The sequence below is a fragment of the Micropterus salmoides genome, unplaced genomic scaffold (genome assembly GCF_014851395.1).
Source record: "Micropterus salmoides isolate LMB-PRFRI ecotype aquatic unplaced genomic scaffold, ASM1485139v1 Ms_hic_scaffold_8, whole genome shotgun sequence".
Lineage (NCBI taxonomy): Eukaryota > Metazoa > Chordata > Actinopteri > Centrarchiformes > Centrarchidae > Micropterus > Micropterus salmoides.
The window spans coordinates 30,538,692-30,553,562 of NW_024044570.1; the positions used below are offsets into that span (position 1 = coordinate 30,538,692).

Below are 14,871 nucleotides of genomic sequence, written 5' to 3' on the forward strand. Positions count from 1 at the left end.
TAGCCTCATCTTTGATGGAAGGAACACATGAGAGCCATTCAGTAAAGGACCTAATGAATATACAAGACTGGATAAATGATCATGATCTGGACTGGTAGCCGAACCACAGTGAACAAAACCGACTAGTCGCACTTGGCAGATGTGAAATCTGTGTTGCTGCTAAAATATTTTAAATATTTTAAAATGTAAAATATACTTTTACTGTACTATTCTATAGAAACACTGCTAAATAACTGTTGGCTACTGTACTATGTTTATTGTTTGTATCACAAAGGTAGTATGAACTCCTACACAGGTAAGTATGTAAGCTAACAGAGATGGCTCTCTATCCATTTTCCAGGGTAGAAACTGTATAAACTGAATTGTTAGTAAGCAGGGGAACATGTCTGCAGGCAAGCAACAGCCTGCATGGGCAGTCAGGTGATGTGCAGAGGCTTGGAGCTCGCTATGAGCAGATGTGGATCCAGTAGGCCTGGGACGAAAACAGAGCACCCACAAAGAGAGACAGAGAAAAGAGAGGAGGCTGACAGAGACAGTGACGGTGGAGTTAGCGTTTGTAAAGATGGTGGCCAACACAGATGTGTTGTGATTTGCATAGTGTGATGGCAAGGTGAGGAGAGACTTTTTGACCATTATGGCACTGCTGTCGTTATAGAATCTGCACATGAAATATAAATATCTTAGCATACTTTTTCATTACCAAGCCAATGTGTTTTATATTAGCAGCTTAATATTATTTCTTATGTAGAGGAGCAACAGTTATGCAGCACAGTAATGTGAAAAATAACATGGATGGATTGCCAAGACATTTGGTTCAAACCATAATGCCCCCCATAGGATGAAGTGTAATAACTTTAGCGATCCCGACTTGTTTATCCAACACAATCACTGGGTCAAAATTTTAATTTGTCTATTACTTTGGTTTATGAGCAAACTAATGACATTCTCATCAGCATCAGCTGTACTTAATGTTTAGTGCTCACTAGCAAAGCCAGACAGATATCTCAACACCTGGACAAGCGAAACCAATAACATCTACATGGCTAGATACCACAACAGGGGAGCAAGAACATCTGTGTTATTGTATTTACAAATCAACCCTTTAATTGACCTGGCAATACCTTATAGCCCAAACATGAAATCAATGTATGGGAAACTGGGAAACTATGTATAAAGTAGTTGAAAATGTGTTTGAAACAACAATTGTAAGTTGTTTTGCGCTGTGTGATGTTCAGTCACAGTCACTACTGATGAACTGTAAAGCAGGTGCTTTAGTGGATTAGCACTGGCAGTGGGCTAAGTTCATTAAATTGGCAGGCTCCTGGCTAAACATCTCAAGGTGAATGATAATTGCTAATTCTGCTTGATCTTAGTGCAGGCCTCTTAAAAATTATTGCAGGGCGATAAGCCCCCCCCACCGCCATGTGCCTCTATATCTCTTTACACTCCCCCCACCTCTCTCCTCCTCCTCTCTGCTTCTTCATTACCTCTAAAATCTCTTTATGTTTTCAGTCTAACCTACTCCATTTTTTTTCTGCAATGCCAGCAAAAAAAGTTAACTTTTAAATTATGAGGCAGCATGTGTCAGCTTCTGAGGAATGTTCTGTGATGTATGACTTATGCAGGGTAACATTTTGTGTGAAAATGAGACAAAACAACACATGGCAAACCTGCTTTGAACCTGATTAGTTATAATATATTGTGTCATTGATACTGATGCAAAACTAAGTCACGAGGCTAGCTACCAACATGACAAAAGGTGTTTGGCTGTGGCTCGGATGATCCTACTGGACAGCTTAATCCATCCTTAATCTCTCCCTAACCTATAATTTTTTTAATGAATCGACTTCCATTAGTAATGTCTGCTAACACCTGTTGTTGAGCAGATATCTGATGCTCTTTTGAAGTTTGGATCTAATTTCAGAGGAAATCAAACACTGGAATAATGTTCTCTAATAAAAAGAGAAACAACTTGTCTCACTTGGTGTTGTCAGCTCAGCAATTCCTTTCAAATGTGGACGAACACCAAAGCACAGAGTCTGGTCTGTTATTTAATGATGCATGACTTGAATGGAGAACCGGTATGAAGGCATTTCTCTCTTTCTCTTTGTGTTTTCTCAGTATAACATGAAGGCCATTTTGTTCCAACCCCATGAACACTGGATTTATGTTCATTCATTATTTATATAAAAGCATATAAAGCTTACAGTTACAAAGTAATAAGACAGTAACACAAGCTGGCTCTACAAGGTACAAGGTTGTTTATTGGTCATTATACAGCACAAGGCTGCATAACAGAACGAAATTTGTAGTTCCTTCATGCTACACACAACATTTAACAAAGTATATGTTAAAATATGGTAACATATAAAATAAAAACAATGTATTCTGTTATTTATATACATATTTACAAACATGGATACACCATTTTTTTTTTTTTTTATTTGCATCTGGGGTTAATGTAGCAGCAACCAGATGGTAATATGAAAGTTTCATCTTCACAATAAACTGACATTTAGGAAACAGAGTCCATTTTGACTGTGTTTGAGCACCAAGCATCATCGATGTAAAACACAGAGTCTGGAGTCTTGCGCTCACAGCTCAGAACATGAACCACCTGCCGAATGCTTGATCCAGGATGCTGATGGGGCAAGTCTCTGCAACGATGTAGACACAACAGTCTTTGAATTCCGTTGTCTGGTCAACATGAGTCCCATTTTGTCCAGACCGGCTCTTTAGGAGCTCTCTTTCCTCTACTCTGAGCGATCACTGCACCCGCAGATGAACAGTGTAGGAACTGTGGCCAGTTTTATACATAGTCCCCTTAATTTTAGGGTAATTAACCCAAACATACTATACAGTGTGCTCTTCTATGTACTGTTTCCTACTGCACACAAATGGATGGCAATAAAGCAATAAAGTATTTATGGGGGGTGGAGGTATGGGTGACTGCATTTCCCAAAATGGTGACTTATTCCTTTAAATATTATTATTATTATTCCTTTGAAAATATTAATTATTTGACAAAAAACATACACTAGCACTAGGTCCATGCATTGGAAAGGACTTTCAACTGCATCGTGTGGCCTTCATCATGTTGCTTATTTGTCATGCAGCTGAACTCTAAGTGTGAAGTGGTCCAATACAGAGGATTCCAGCAGCCAATTTTTGTGTTGCTGACTAATGTGATTTAATACAGGCAAAGGCATGACATGAGTAATGTATGTGACGTGCCACTGCAGTAATGGCGGCTTGTCTACTAATTAGTCTACGACACTCTATAGACGAGATGGTAAGCCCTTTTTTGTTAAAGGATTGTCTCTGGTGTTAGATGTGAATGACCTACTCGATCTGTCTTCAGGCATCCTCTGACGCCTGGTTAATGACTTTTGACCCCTTCCCAGTCGATGCAGCTACCAGTTTATGACTGGTGTGCACAGACAGTTGATGTTGTCTTTTTCCGGTGTTCATTCAGACACTTGTCCTTGCTGATTCACCAGTGTACAGTAATTTTCCACACAGTTGCACGTGATGCCTCCAGTCTCTTAGGTGTACCAGCAGAGATCATAAGGACTGGGAAGGTTTCTGGTATGATTTTGTTCTCCTTGTGACTTGAAAACTCATGACATTTCTGTGGCAGTAAACACCCTCATTTTAAAGCTATGAGCCAGCACATTAACCTCATAACCATACTTTTATTTCAAATCCACTATGCTGGAACACAGAGCCAACACCACCAAAAATGTGTCCGAATACATTTTGCTGCTTAAAGGCTCCTCTAATTTTTTTTCTTTGATGTTTGTTGTCAGCTGGACCTGAAAAGTCTTCTTAACTACGTGGGGAAAAGCTTGACAACTCCAGACCAAATGAGATATTAAACCATCCCAAAGTATACTGAATTAAATCTGACAGGGATCCCATTTCCATTTTAAACCCATCTTCCTTTATTGATCATAATAGCTTGCACGCTGGCAAAGAACATCATATTTCACTATTACTTTGTACTCTTGGCTATTATAGTGACAGCTGTGGTTAAGATCATGCACTGAATCATGCACAAGAGAAAAATGTTTTTCTATTGGAACGCATCATTATCAGTGTACTTTTTGTCCTGTTTGCCCTCAGCAAAAGAGATGTGCAAAAGTAAGTGCAAGGCGGCAAGACACGAGATAATGTATTACAAAGTGCTGTGTGGTAGAATGTAATTTGCCTGTTATTTTCTAGAACATAAAAAGCAGCCTGTTCAGTTCAACACCACAAAGTCCCAGACTGGCTTTTTATTCAGTAAAAAAGGATGGAAGTCTTTCCTACTTACACTTCTGTTTAACATGACTTCTGTGTGTGAAGTAGGCTCTGTCTGTTTCAGTTAAGGAGAAGTCTGATGTTACTGCTGCTATCATCTGTTTCACTTGATGATGATTCATTGATATTTTCCCCAGGACTTAAAAAAATATCTCACTGGCAGAAAGGGAGTGAAATCGCCCGGGGAAGGATTCAAGATTCTTGACACTCGACTGTCTAATGCACTTGTCAGTCACTCAACTCATCAGTCAATTTTCCCCTGTCAGTCTTCACCCTGCTAAATCAAAAATCTATATCTGTTCCTCTCTTCTGCTGGGGCCTCTGTTCTTTGTGTTGCTTTGTTATTCTGTCCCTTCCATATTTCCCCTTTTTCTGTCTATATAAAATGCCCATAAATCTACCTTTAGCATTCTGGGAAATATGCTTAGCTGTCTTCTTTTTTCACAATACACGGGAATGTTGATACCACTCTTCTGTCTGTACCATAAATAAGAAAGCTGGAGCCTGAAGCCAATTAGCCAAGCTAAACAGCTGGCTCTGACTAGAATATGGCTACCAACACCTTTAATCCGTACACAAACAGAATCGACAGTCTGTGGTTTTACATGCTGTAACATGTTTATGTTAACGTATTATGTTGTTATGTTAATAACGTGTATGTTATGTTTATGTTAACATGTTATGTTCTGTAACAGTTTTTCAATTCACCCACCACTTCTGTGCAGAATCTTTAATTATGGCTATAATTTTTCATTTCATTCAAATTTCTGTTTATGACTTGAAGAAACAGGTCACATGTTCATTAATTAGTGTTTATAGGTTTATTTGTTACCTCTGGACAGAACCAAGTTGGCTGTTTCCCCCTGCTTGCTGTCCTTATGCTAAGCTAAGTTAAGTGCCTTCTGGCTCCAGCTATGATAACATATAAGCATATATCTAACAATGTTACTCACTTTTACTTTTTGAACGTTTGGACCATTAGACATTCTTTTGGCTAGAGTGACTGAGAAGAGTGAAATAACAATGAGAGATTTTCAGAATTTATGAACCTAGAGGCTACTCTCACTAAGGGGATGTTCAGACAGAAAACAGCCTTGCATGGAAACAAGACTGTCCTCTCAAGAAGAACGACACCATCAGTCATTTCAGCAAAAGCACCAAAATATGTGTGTTGTTTCGGGTACTAGTGACATAACGCAATAGGGTTCAAGTTGAGCAACTGATTTATAAGTTTAAGGGCTTATCAGACACCAAAACCCCCCATGATGGTTTATAATACTATGTAACACAATTTTACAATCATTTCATTGCAATGATGGTGAGATAAGAAGAAATACGCCGATCGCTTTACAAAGAAATACACCAGCACAGTGCCTCGCTGAGTCTGATTCAACGTTTTTGCATTTCTTTTGCCGGCGGGCCTTCCCTTGACACCCCCACTGAGCCAATGAGGGGGGCTACATTTTTTTCACACCGTGCAGTTGTCTGTCTGAACATGGTGTAAGAGCCTTGTACTGTTAAAAGGTTGCATGTTGGATGAGGGTTACAAACCCGCTGACACCTTCACAAATGTCAGCATTTGACATAAAAACTAACACGAAGCTCAGCACATTCTGTACATATTGTCGATGTTGTTGTAAAGTAGGTGATTAGTAAAAGTGATTAAAATAATGGTGATGATTCTGAAAATCCAACAACGATCATAATCATATGTTGTCAGTGTTGTGATGTAAATGTTGTTATAGTTGGTGCTGATGTGTACTGTCGCTGTGTAACAAATTATGTGGACAGTGAGAACAGTGTGAGGGATCCAAACAAACCAACCAGATATGGGTACATATTGTTGGCCCAAAAGAGCTAGAAAGGAGGAAATAGGAGGTTGGGAGAGTGAAAAGCAATTAGGGTGAGTTGAATAGATAAGATTCAGAGCTTTTACTCCTTATACCCGTCCATCCCTCCCTCTATGTTCACCTTCCCGTCTCCTGTCTCTCCATCTGCCTAGCCTCTCTCCTCCTCTCTCTGCATTCTGCTTGAACCCGGCAAACCAGCCTTTTCCATCTAACTACTGCCACAGCAGCGAGGATGAAAGACTCCTCTCCTTCTATTTCCTCATGTGTGAATGAATACTGTGCGTGTGCAGAATTACTCCCTTGCTTTATATCCGTGTACTGACATGACAGAGCTCTGTGTGTATTTGCGCTGCAGAGACACAGATATAAGCATTATCAACACATGTATGGACACATCAACAGGCTGTCATGAACAGATAACTGCACTGTAAATTTGTTGTGTTCTTTGGAGAACATTCTTGTAGTACAACCAATAGGATAGATGAGAGGACGAGAATCTTAAGTGTAAAGCAAACAGAGAGCAGGTAAACACTTACATATGTCTACATTAAGCCAAAAAGAGTTTCAGTGTTGTTGGCATCAATATTTGAGAGAGTGTGTTTGAGATTTAGATTGTATCAGAGCGCGACAGGAAGTGTTTGTCCTTCTGAAATATGTCAACTCACTTCACGACTTCCTCCCACTGGCAGTCAACTGAAGGGAGGACAGGAAGCAACATGTTTGTTTCTCTCTGTTATCATGTGTGGATCGTGTGTGTGTGTATGTGTGAGACAGATATTTGAACCAGAAACCCCTTTTTCCATTTCCCAATCTGAGAGAAAGTCCTTATTTTTATGACCTGGGTCTTCATAATGATCATAATGTTCATCCTTGTATGTATTGTAACATTACATATAATATCATGTAATTATTATAACAACTCACTCACAAACAGCAAAAGTCTGGGGATGCAGTGAGTACACTGTACAAAGTAATGCACGGGCCAACCATCTGAACAATCAGACATGGACATGACAAGTGCACTCCTGAACAACATTATCTAAACCACTTATTCAGAAGCCAATAGTTAAATACTTTATAAATCAAACTGCGCTTCACTTTTTCCACATTTTGTTATCTTACAGCCTCATTCCAAAATGGATGAAATTCATTATTGTCAAAATTTTACAAACTTCACAGCCTTTGCTCAATACTTTGTGGAAGCACCTTTGGTACCAATTACAACCTCAACTCTGTTTGAGTATAATGCTACAAGCTGGGCACACCTATTTTTGGGCAGTTTCTCCCATTCTTCTTTGCAGGACCTCTCAAGCGTCATTAGGCTGGATGGGGAGCGTCGTCTGGGCTCTGGCCGGGTCACTCAAGGACATTCACCTTGTTGTCCTGTAGCCACTCCTTTGTTATCTTGGCTGTGTGCTTAGGGTCCTTGTCCTGTTGGAAGATGGAACTTTCACCCCAGTCTGTGGTCCAGACCGCTCTGGTTTTCATCAAGGATGTCTCTGTACATTGCTGCATTCATCTTTCCCTCAATCCTGACTAGTCTCCCAGTTCCCGCCACTGAAAAACATCCCAACAGCATGATGCTGTCACCGCCATGCTTCACTGTAGGGATGGTATTGGCCAGGTGATGAGCGGTACCTAGTTTCCTCCAGACATGACGCTTGCCATTCAGGCCAGAGAGTTCAATCTTTGTTTCATCAGACCACAGAATTTTGTTTCTCATGGTCTGAGAGTCCTTCAGGTGCCTTTTTGTAAACTCCAGGTGGGCTGTCATGTGCCTTTTACTGAGGAGTGGCCACTCTACCATACACGCGTGATTGGTGGAATGCTGCAGAGATGTTTGTTCTTCTGGAAGGTTCTTTCTCCAGAGACACAGCTCTGTCAGAGTGACCATCGGTTCTTGGTCACCTCCACCCCCTAATCCCCCCAACCGCTCAGTTTGGCCGGGCGGTCAGCTCTAGGAAGAGTCCTGGTGGTTCCAAACTTCTTCCATTTACGGATGATGGAGGCCACTGCGCTCATTGGGACGTTCAATGCTGCAGAAATTTTCTGTACCCTTCCACAGATCTGTGTCTCGATACAATCCTGTCTTAGAGGTCTACAGACAATTCCTTGGACTTCATGGTTTGCGCTCTGACATGCACTGTTAACTGTGGGGCCTTATATAGACAGGTGTGAGCCTTTTCAGATCACGTCCAGTCAACTGAATTTACCACAGGTGGACTCCAATCAAGTTGTAGAAACATCTCAAAGATGATTAGAAACAGGATGCACATGAGCACAATTGAGTGTCATGACAAAGGCTGTGAATATTTGTAATGGATGTGTTCTTTTTTGTTTTTTATTTTTACTAAATTTGCAAAGATTTCAAAAAAACTTCATCATGTTGTCATTATGGTGTATTGTTTGTAGAATTTTGAGGAAAATAATGAATTTCATCTATTTTGGAATAAGGCTGTAACATAACAAATGACATACAAATAGCTTTGCTAGGCTCTGGGAAAGTTATACAAATAGAAATCACCATGGATTAAAAATTCATAATACTAAGTGTAATAATTGAGCAGTCTCTTTTATAATGGCTGACTATGGGGAAAGTGCTTTTTGGGCCACTGGGACAAATTGGCATCAAAATTACCAAATTTCATGGTAATCCAGATATTCCAGTCTGGACCAGAGGTGGGCCAAAGGACCGACACTGCTCTCCCTACAGTGTCACCTCTGGCATGGGTGAAAATATGTCTGGTCGTCTGTGAGCTTGGATGATTGGTTTTAAAGCTGTGTCTAGCGTTGCCGCCTCGCCAATCAGCAGTAAAATTGGGGAGGTCACAACTGATGGGAATGATGCAGGCAACCTGATACTGTAGCAGTATTAGGGTTGCCTGCCGCTGGCTATAGGACATTACGATTAAAAGGCAATTAAAAGAGCTCTCATTAGATGTCACAGTGTGCGCCAACAGTAATCCTGAAGCTGGTTCGGTTTTAGCTATGGTACTGTAATGATTTTATTTCCAATTGTTGGAAGTGTTTTACATTTCAGCTGGCGAGCTTTTTACTAAGGTGTTACGCTCTCGGGGCCTGACCACACACTTTACCTGGTGTTTGAATTAAACCTAGCAATTGTGATGCTAGCATCTACATAGCAAAGTCACATTTTAGAGAACTTTAGAGAACTGCTCATACATATTCAGTCTGGCTGAATGGGTGACACTGCCTGGGAGCAGTTTCCTCGAAGCTGAAAGGTAAACACACACACACGCACACACACACACACACACACAGTGACACTGAATGACTCGGAGACGAGAAGAGGTTGGCTTTTTTGTAGTCATGAAAACAGTGGCTTTTTAATGTAAACACTACATTCGATTGGTTTTTCCAGCACGGACATCCCACATGAAATAACAACCATTCACTAAAGAGGAGTAGAAGGGGAAAGAGAGAAAGAAAGAGAAAATAAGCTGCACAGAAAAAAGCATTCACTGGGTAAAGAAGAGAACATAGAGGAGGTAAAAAATAAAGAAAATATGAAAGTAACAGGAACAGAACGCCAAAGAAACAGGTATATCGTGTTATTATACACAGTAGTTTTCTTTTTTGAAAAATAAAAATCAAGAGGGCAAGAAAGAGAGGTCTATATAGATTGATGGGTAGATAGATCGATGAGGGGTAACATAGATTAGGTATGAATAGATAACAAATTTCAAAATCTACTTATTGTGTGTGTGTGAGTGCCAGCAAGTGTATGTGTGTGTGACGTGAGAACTGTGCTTTTCATTGTAGACCTGGAAGGTGTGTGTCAAACTGAAAAGAGATGGAGAAGAAGTAGTAGAAGAAGAAAGAAGAAAGGAGCATGACTTTATACAGCGTTGATGTGTGTACATGCGGCGTCCCTAACTAGCGGACGCAGCGAGAAACGTGCTCTCCCCCAAAAAAGTGGTTTGTTTTTTTCTGAAATCATAAAAAATAGATATTGTTATAATATTATATGTAATCGTTCTGAGTCAGGCTAAAGTGAGGACACGGTTCTAATGCAGGGAAACAGGCAAAACGGTAAAAGGGGAGAGGGGTGGGGCACAGTTCAGAGCATTACAACAACATAGAGTCGGTCTGAGAGCGTCGTGGTTCCAGATCAGCTCGCTGTCAAACTGGAACCCTTTGCAAAACATTTTTTTATTTAAAAAAAGGGAAATATAGAGGAAAAAAAAAACATTTTGTAGCTACAAAGCACAAGAAAGAGTATCTTTTGAGAATATTACAGGATCATCATGACTGTTGTTGTCAGTTTTATTAATTGTTGGTTGGTTATAGGTTTGAATTCTAGATGTCACTGCGAGAAACCCAAAATCTACACTTCTCCCAAGCTGTGACCTTTCAAAACTTTGCCTCTCACATTTTGTTTTAAATTTGACCCCGCCTTGTCCCAGTCAGGAACCATTGATCCGTCTCCTGCTGTTGCTGCTATCCGTCTTCTTGGCTCTTTTTGTGTATTTTTTCCCCCCATCTTTTTTATTCATCTTTTGCAATTTTTATTAAAATTCTTTTTTAAAAATTATTATCTCAACAGTATCTATGTGAAGCTTTTTATTTTATTTTTTAAGTTTTCTGAATTGAACTGGTCTCTTTATACAAATGCTATCTGTCTCATGCTATCTGTGTCAGGGCTCTGGAAGGAAGAAGAAAAAAGGCGGGAGGGAGGGGTGAGAAGGGTTGGAACGTAAGGAGGGGCCCTTTGACCCAGAAATCAGGACACCAGGGCACCATGCTAAAAGAAAGAGATGGATGGAGGTGAGAGAAGTAAAGGCATGGTGGTGGTGTTGTGTAATAAAACGCGCCAGAAAGAAAGATAGGTATGTGTAGGACAGACGATCAATCAATCAATAAATTAATAAATTAATCGACCATTATCAAACCAGGAGTGAGTTTCCTTACATGGAGAATGTTAGTGTGTCTGGAGATTATAACAGTGAGGAAGGTAGAGTTATAATGTTATGTACTTGCTTCTAAAAGCGTAGCTATCTACAGTACAGTACCTGTTACATGGCACTGATAGGACACATTTCCTATTGGCTCTCAGGCTCGGCCATAACCGATGATTGGCTAATGGCCCAAGGCCAAAATTGGGAAACAGGAAGCCTCACTTCCTGTTGATGAAAACTAGATTGTGGGGAGTAAAATGATACAAGCTACTCAAAATCAAACGGGAAATTGACAACATCTTCAAATGTTATGGCTAATGTAAACAAAAGACAAATGTTAAAATCAGTGTGTCAGTTTCAGCAGGTCCCGAGAATATTTTAAGGTTTTCGCCGACCTGTCTGGTGCTTTTTAGTGCTATTGACATTTTCACATATTTCCGCAAAAAAAACAAACAAACAAAAAAAACGTTATTACATAATCACTACTATGGCAAAAAAAAAAAATCATACACAAATAAGGTGAGGCAAAATGTGAATAAAAATCAGTGTACAGACTGATACTCGTAATAAATATACACACGATCAACAAAAATAAAACAGAAGTCATATTCATAGAAAAAAAATCTGCAAAAAAAAAAGTACAGGTTTGTTTTTGTTAACAACAAAAGACACAGCTGAGAAAGAAAAAGAGGAAAACAGGGAACAGAGGCTTTCATTGACTTTGTTCAAGAAGTTTTCAAGGCTGTAGGGTTTCGTGTTTTCTACTAAAACAAATTAGTTTGCTTGGCAGCAGGCCAAAGAGCATCAGGAGGAGAAGTCGGAGCGAGAAGAGACAAGAACTAAAAACATTATATATATATATTTATATACGTATGCCTATTTTTTTTTTTAATTATCCTCATTATTAATATGTACCTAGTTGCATTTTTCTTTCTTTTTTCTTTAAATAATACGCGTCATCATCATCAGCGTCACCATCACCATCATCATTTCCACAGCAATGTCAAAGGAACGGGAACAGGGAGGGGGGAGGAGGACAGGGGGAGAGAGAAGAGGGGACAACGGGGGGAGGGCATCACGAGGTGTGTGGGCATGCTCAGTACAAGCCACACCCTCGGAGGTTGTTGGCGATTATGATGTCGGTCACGGCGTCAAACACCACCTGGATGTTTCCTGTATCCGTGGCGCAGGTCATGTGACAGTAGATTTCCTTATTTGGAGAGCGATTCTTGCTCTCGAACTGTGCTTGGATGTAAGCTGCTGCGTCGTCATAGGTATTGGGTCCTGGAGATAGATGGAGAAAGACATACATGATACAGTTCTCATACAATAGAACTGTTAAAATGGCACTCTCCACATTTTACACTGGGACTGAATGCTGGTAATTGAGATCCCAGTATTCGAATCTTACATAACAAGATTATTCTCGCTAAAATCTTCTCTATTTCCCTATTTCTCGGTTCTGTCAGATTTATGTGGTAATAAGTCCTACAGATATCATTCACATTTTGCTGAAAGTAATCTGTTAGGAATAAACAGTTGTGAAAGAAAAACATTATTTGTTAAAAATATTAATAAACAGCAGCTTTGTGGTTAAAATCAAGTTTCATTAATAGCCCCAAAATCCAGGAAACCCATGAAGAGTGATATATTCCCAAGAAGTACTCATTTTAAAATCACAGGAAATCCATCAACCCCATTTGGCCACTAAGTTCAATTTACTCATGGGCCAGAGTTTCATCCAGAGCGTACCACTGCAACAATGACTAAAACATAAAATGTCACTATGACCTCCATTCTGTTTGCCAGTGTCACAGTACAGCTCTGGAGAAAGGCTTTCTCGATCACTGTTTTTCATCCTCTCCTAAATTTCCCATTTATGTAATGTCATCAAACACATTAGTTGTATGTGTGATGTAATATGTCTAAAATACATTCCTGTATTGACATTTTTGCAAATATCTGACCGGTAATATGTGACATTAACATAATGTACTGTATGGAGGACTAACAGAGATGGAAGAAGTCATGGTGACTGGTCAAAGTGTGTTGATATTTGTGCTTTAATATGTGTTTACAACAATATAAACAGAAGTTTATAAGTTTTCCATGACATAGGCTTATTACTTTGTAACAAGTTAATGTCATTATCAATAAACCATACCTTATCATATTACATAGTTTGGATAAAAGATGTGCTTTAGCTAATTCATGTTGATAAATCAGATTCCAGACCAACAAAGTACAAAATCACCTGGTTGAGTGACTGTTTCTGAAGAATGCGAATAAAGTTAATAACTTAATAATCTACATCATCATACTGATCATACTGGTTAGCATCACAGCTCTTTATAAATTTCACAGCAATTAAACAGCACAGAAATTAAACAGCTGTTGCTACAACACATAGTAAGTTGGTTAATGCGGAACAAAATTGTGAATTATGTACTGCATTCACAGAATATTGTCTTTTAAATCTGATTTCTGTAATGGATGTGGTGTCGACAGGCCATATGACCACCTCATAAATGTGGACGTGTGTTCCCAACTTTGAGGAATGTATAGCAGGCTGTGTGGACCAATCAGGGCTCCAACTAAACTAAACCGGAAATGGAACAGACAAAAAAACAGGAGGGCTGCGTATGGTCAACTGAGTTGCAATTAGTTCTTATACTGAAAAAGTCAAATTTAAGTCACTGTCTCTCTGTCTGCTGCATTGATTTTAAATCTGTATCTCATTTCATGGAAGAGCAACGTAAAGTAGCCCTATAAAGTTCCCTCTGATTTAAAAGATATTTTTAAAGTTGTGATTCAAGATCGATAACGCTTTATTTTTCCCCGTTTGCTTTACTCTTTTTGCACAGATTATCCTAAATGGCTTCTCGCAGGAAGGTAAGGTAAGGTAAGACTGAGAGACGGAACATGTCAGATAGACTTACAGTCATTATCAAGGCAGTTAGCAGAGCACAAGTAAAGCATGAGAGACAGAAATGAAGAGCATCGGCTAGGAGAGTGGCGGTTGTGTGAAAAGGGGGCAGGAGACAGCTCTCACTTGCCATCTCCTCTCTCCCCTCTTCATGGCTGACCAAGTGTGACTGTCTCCTGCTCTCTGACTCCCAGGGTTTTCCTTTTCACTGCCACGGCTACACTTGACACTCACCTCCACACAAAGACATCTGTCTCGTTTTTTTCTCCCCTTCACAGCTTCTTTTTTAGCCTCTGGGCTCCTCCCTCCCTCTGTTTATCGCTGCCTCCTCTTGCTCTTTCTCTACTATCCTTTTAAACATGGCAAAGTCAATCTTCATGTTTATCGCCCTTTTCAAACTGAGGTTACACAGTTCTTCAAACAGGCGACATCAAACCTTTGGCTGTTCTGTTTGGGTGATCTCTGATAATTCAAACTGACTCAGTAAACACATGCTTTGATTAAAAGTGCCGCATTTCTCAGAATGGTTGGAATGGACGGTAGATGCCAGGCTTGGTCCTTGCAGCACCAGAGGTACAATGCAGAACAACTAACTAATCTACTGTATGAAGCTGCAGTTAATCGGTGGCCTGAAACATGGGGAGGGTTTTAGGAAAGGGGAAACAGCTAACCTGGCTCTGTCCACAGGTAACAAAATTCACTTACCAGCACCATTAAAGCTCCTTAATTAAGACGTTATATCTAATTTATTTAATCCCTACAAAAAAACTAAGTCAGCTTTCAATCTTGTGATCTAAGGTTTAAACAAGAAAGCAGATTTCCCAAAATGTCGACCTATTCCTTTAAAACTTGCCTTAAGATACATCTAACAGCT

General features: G+C 39.8%; 1 protein-coding gene across 1 annotated transcript in view; it reads right to left on the reverse strand.

Moving 5' to 3' along the window:
- Positions 1 to 9,465: 9,465 nt before the first annotated feature.
- Positions 9,466 to 14,871, reverse strand: part of gnao1a (guanine nucleotide binding protein (G protein), alpha activating activity polypeptide O, a) — a 102,847-nt gene continuing 97,441 nt past the window's right edge. The window contains exon 8 of the mRNA XM_038705172.1: positions 9,466 to 12,355. Within this exon, the coding sequence (XP_038561100.1) occupies positions 12,168 to 12,355 (188 nt within the window). The 3' untranslated portion in view covers positions 9,466 to 12,167. The remainder of the gene's footprint in view (positions 12,356 to 14,871) is intronic.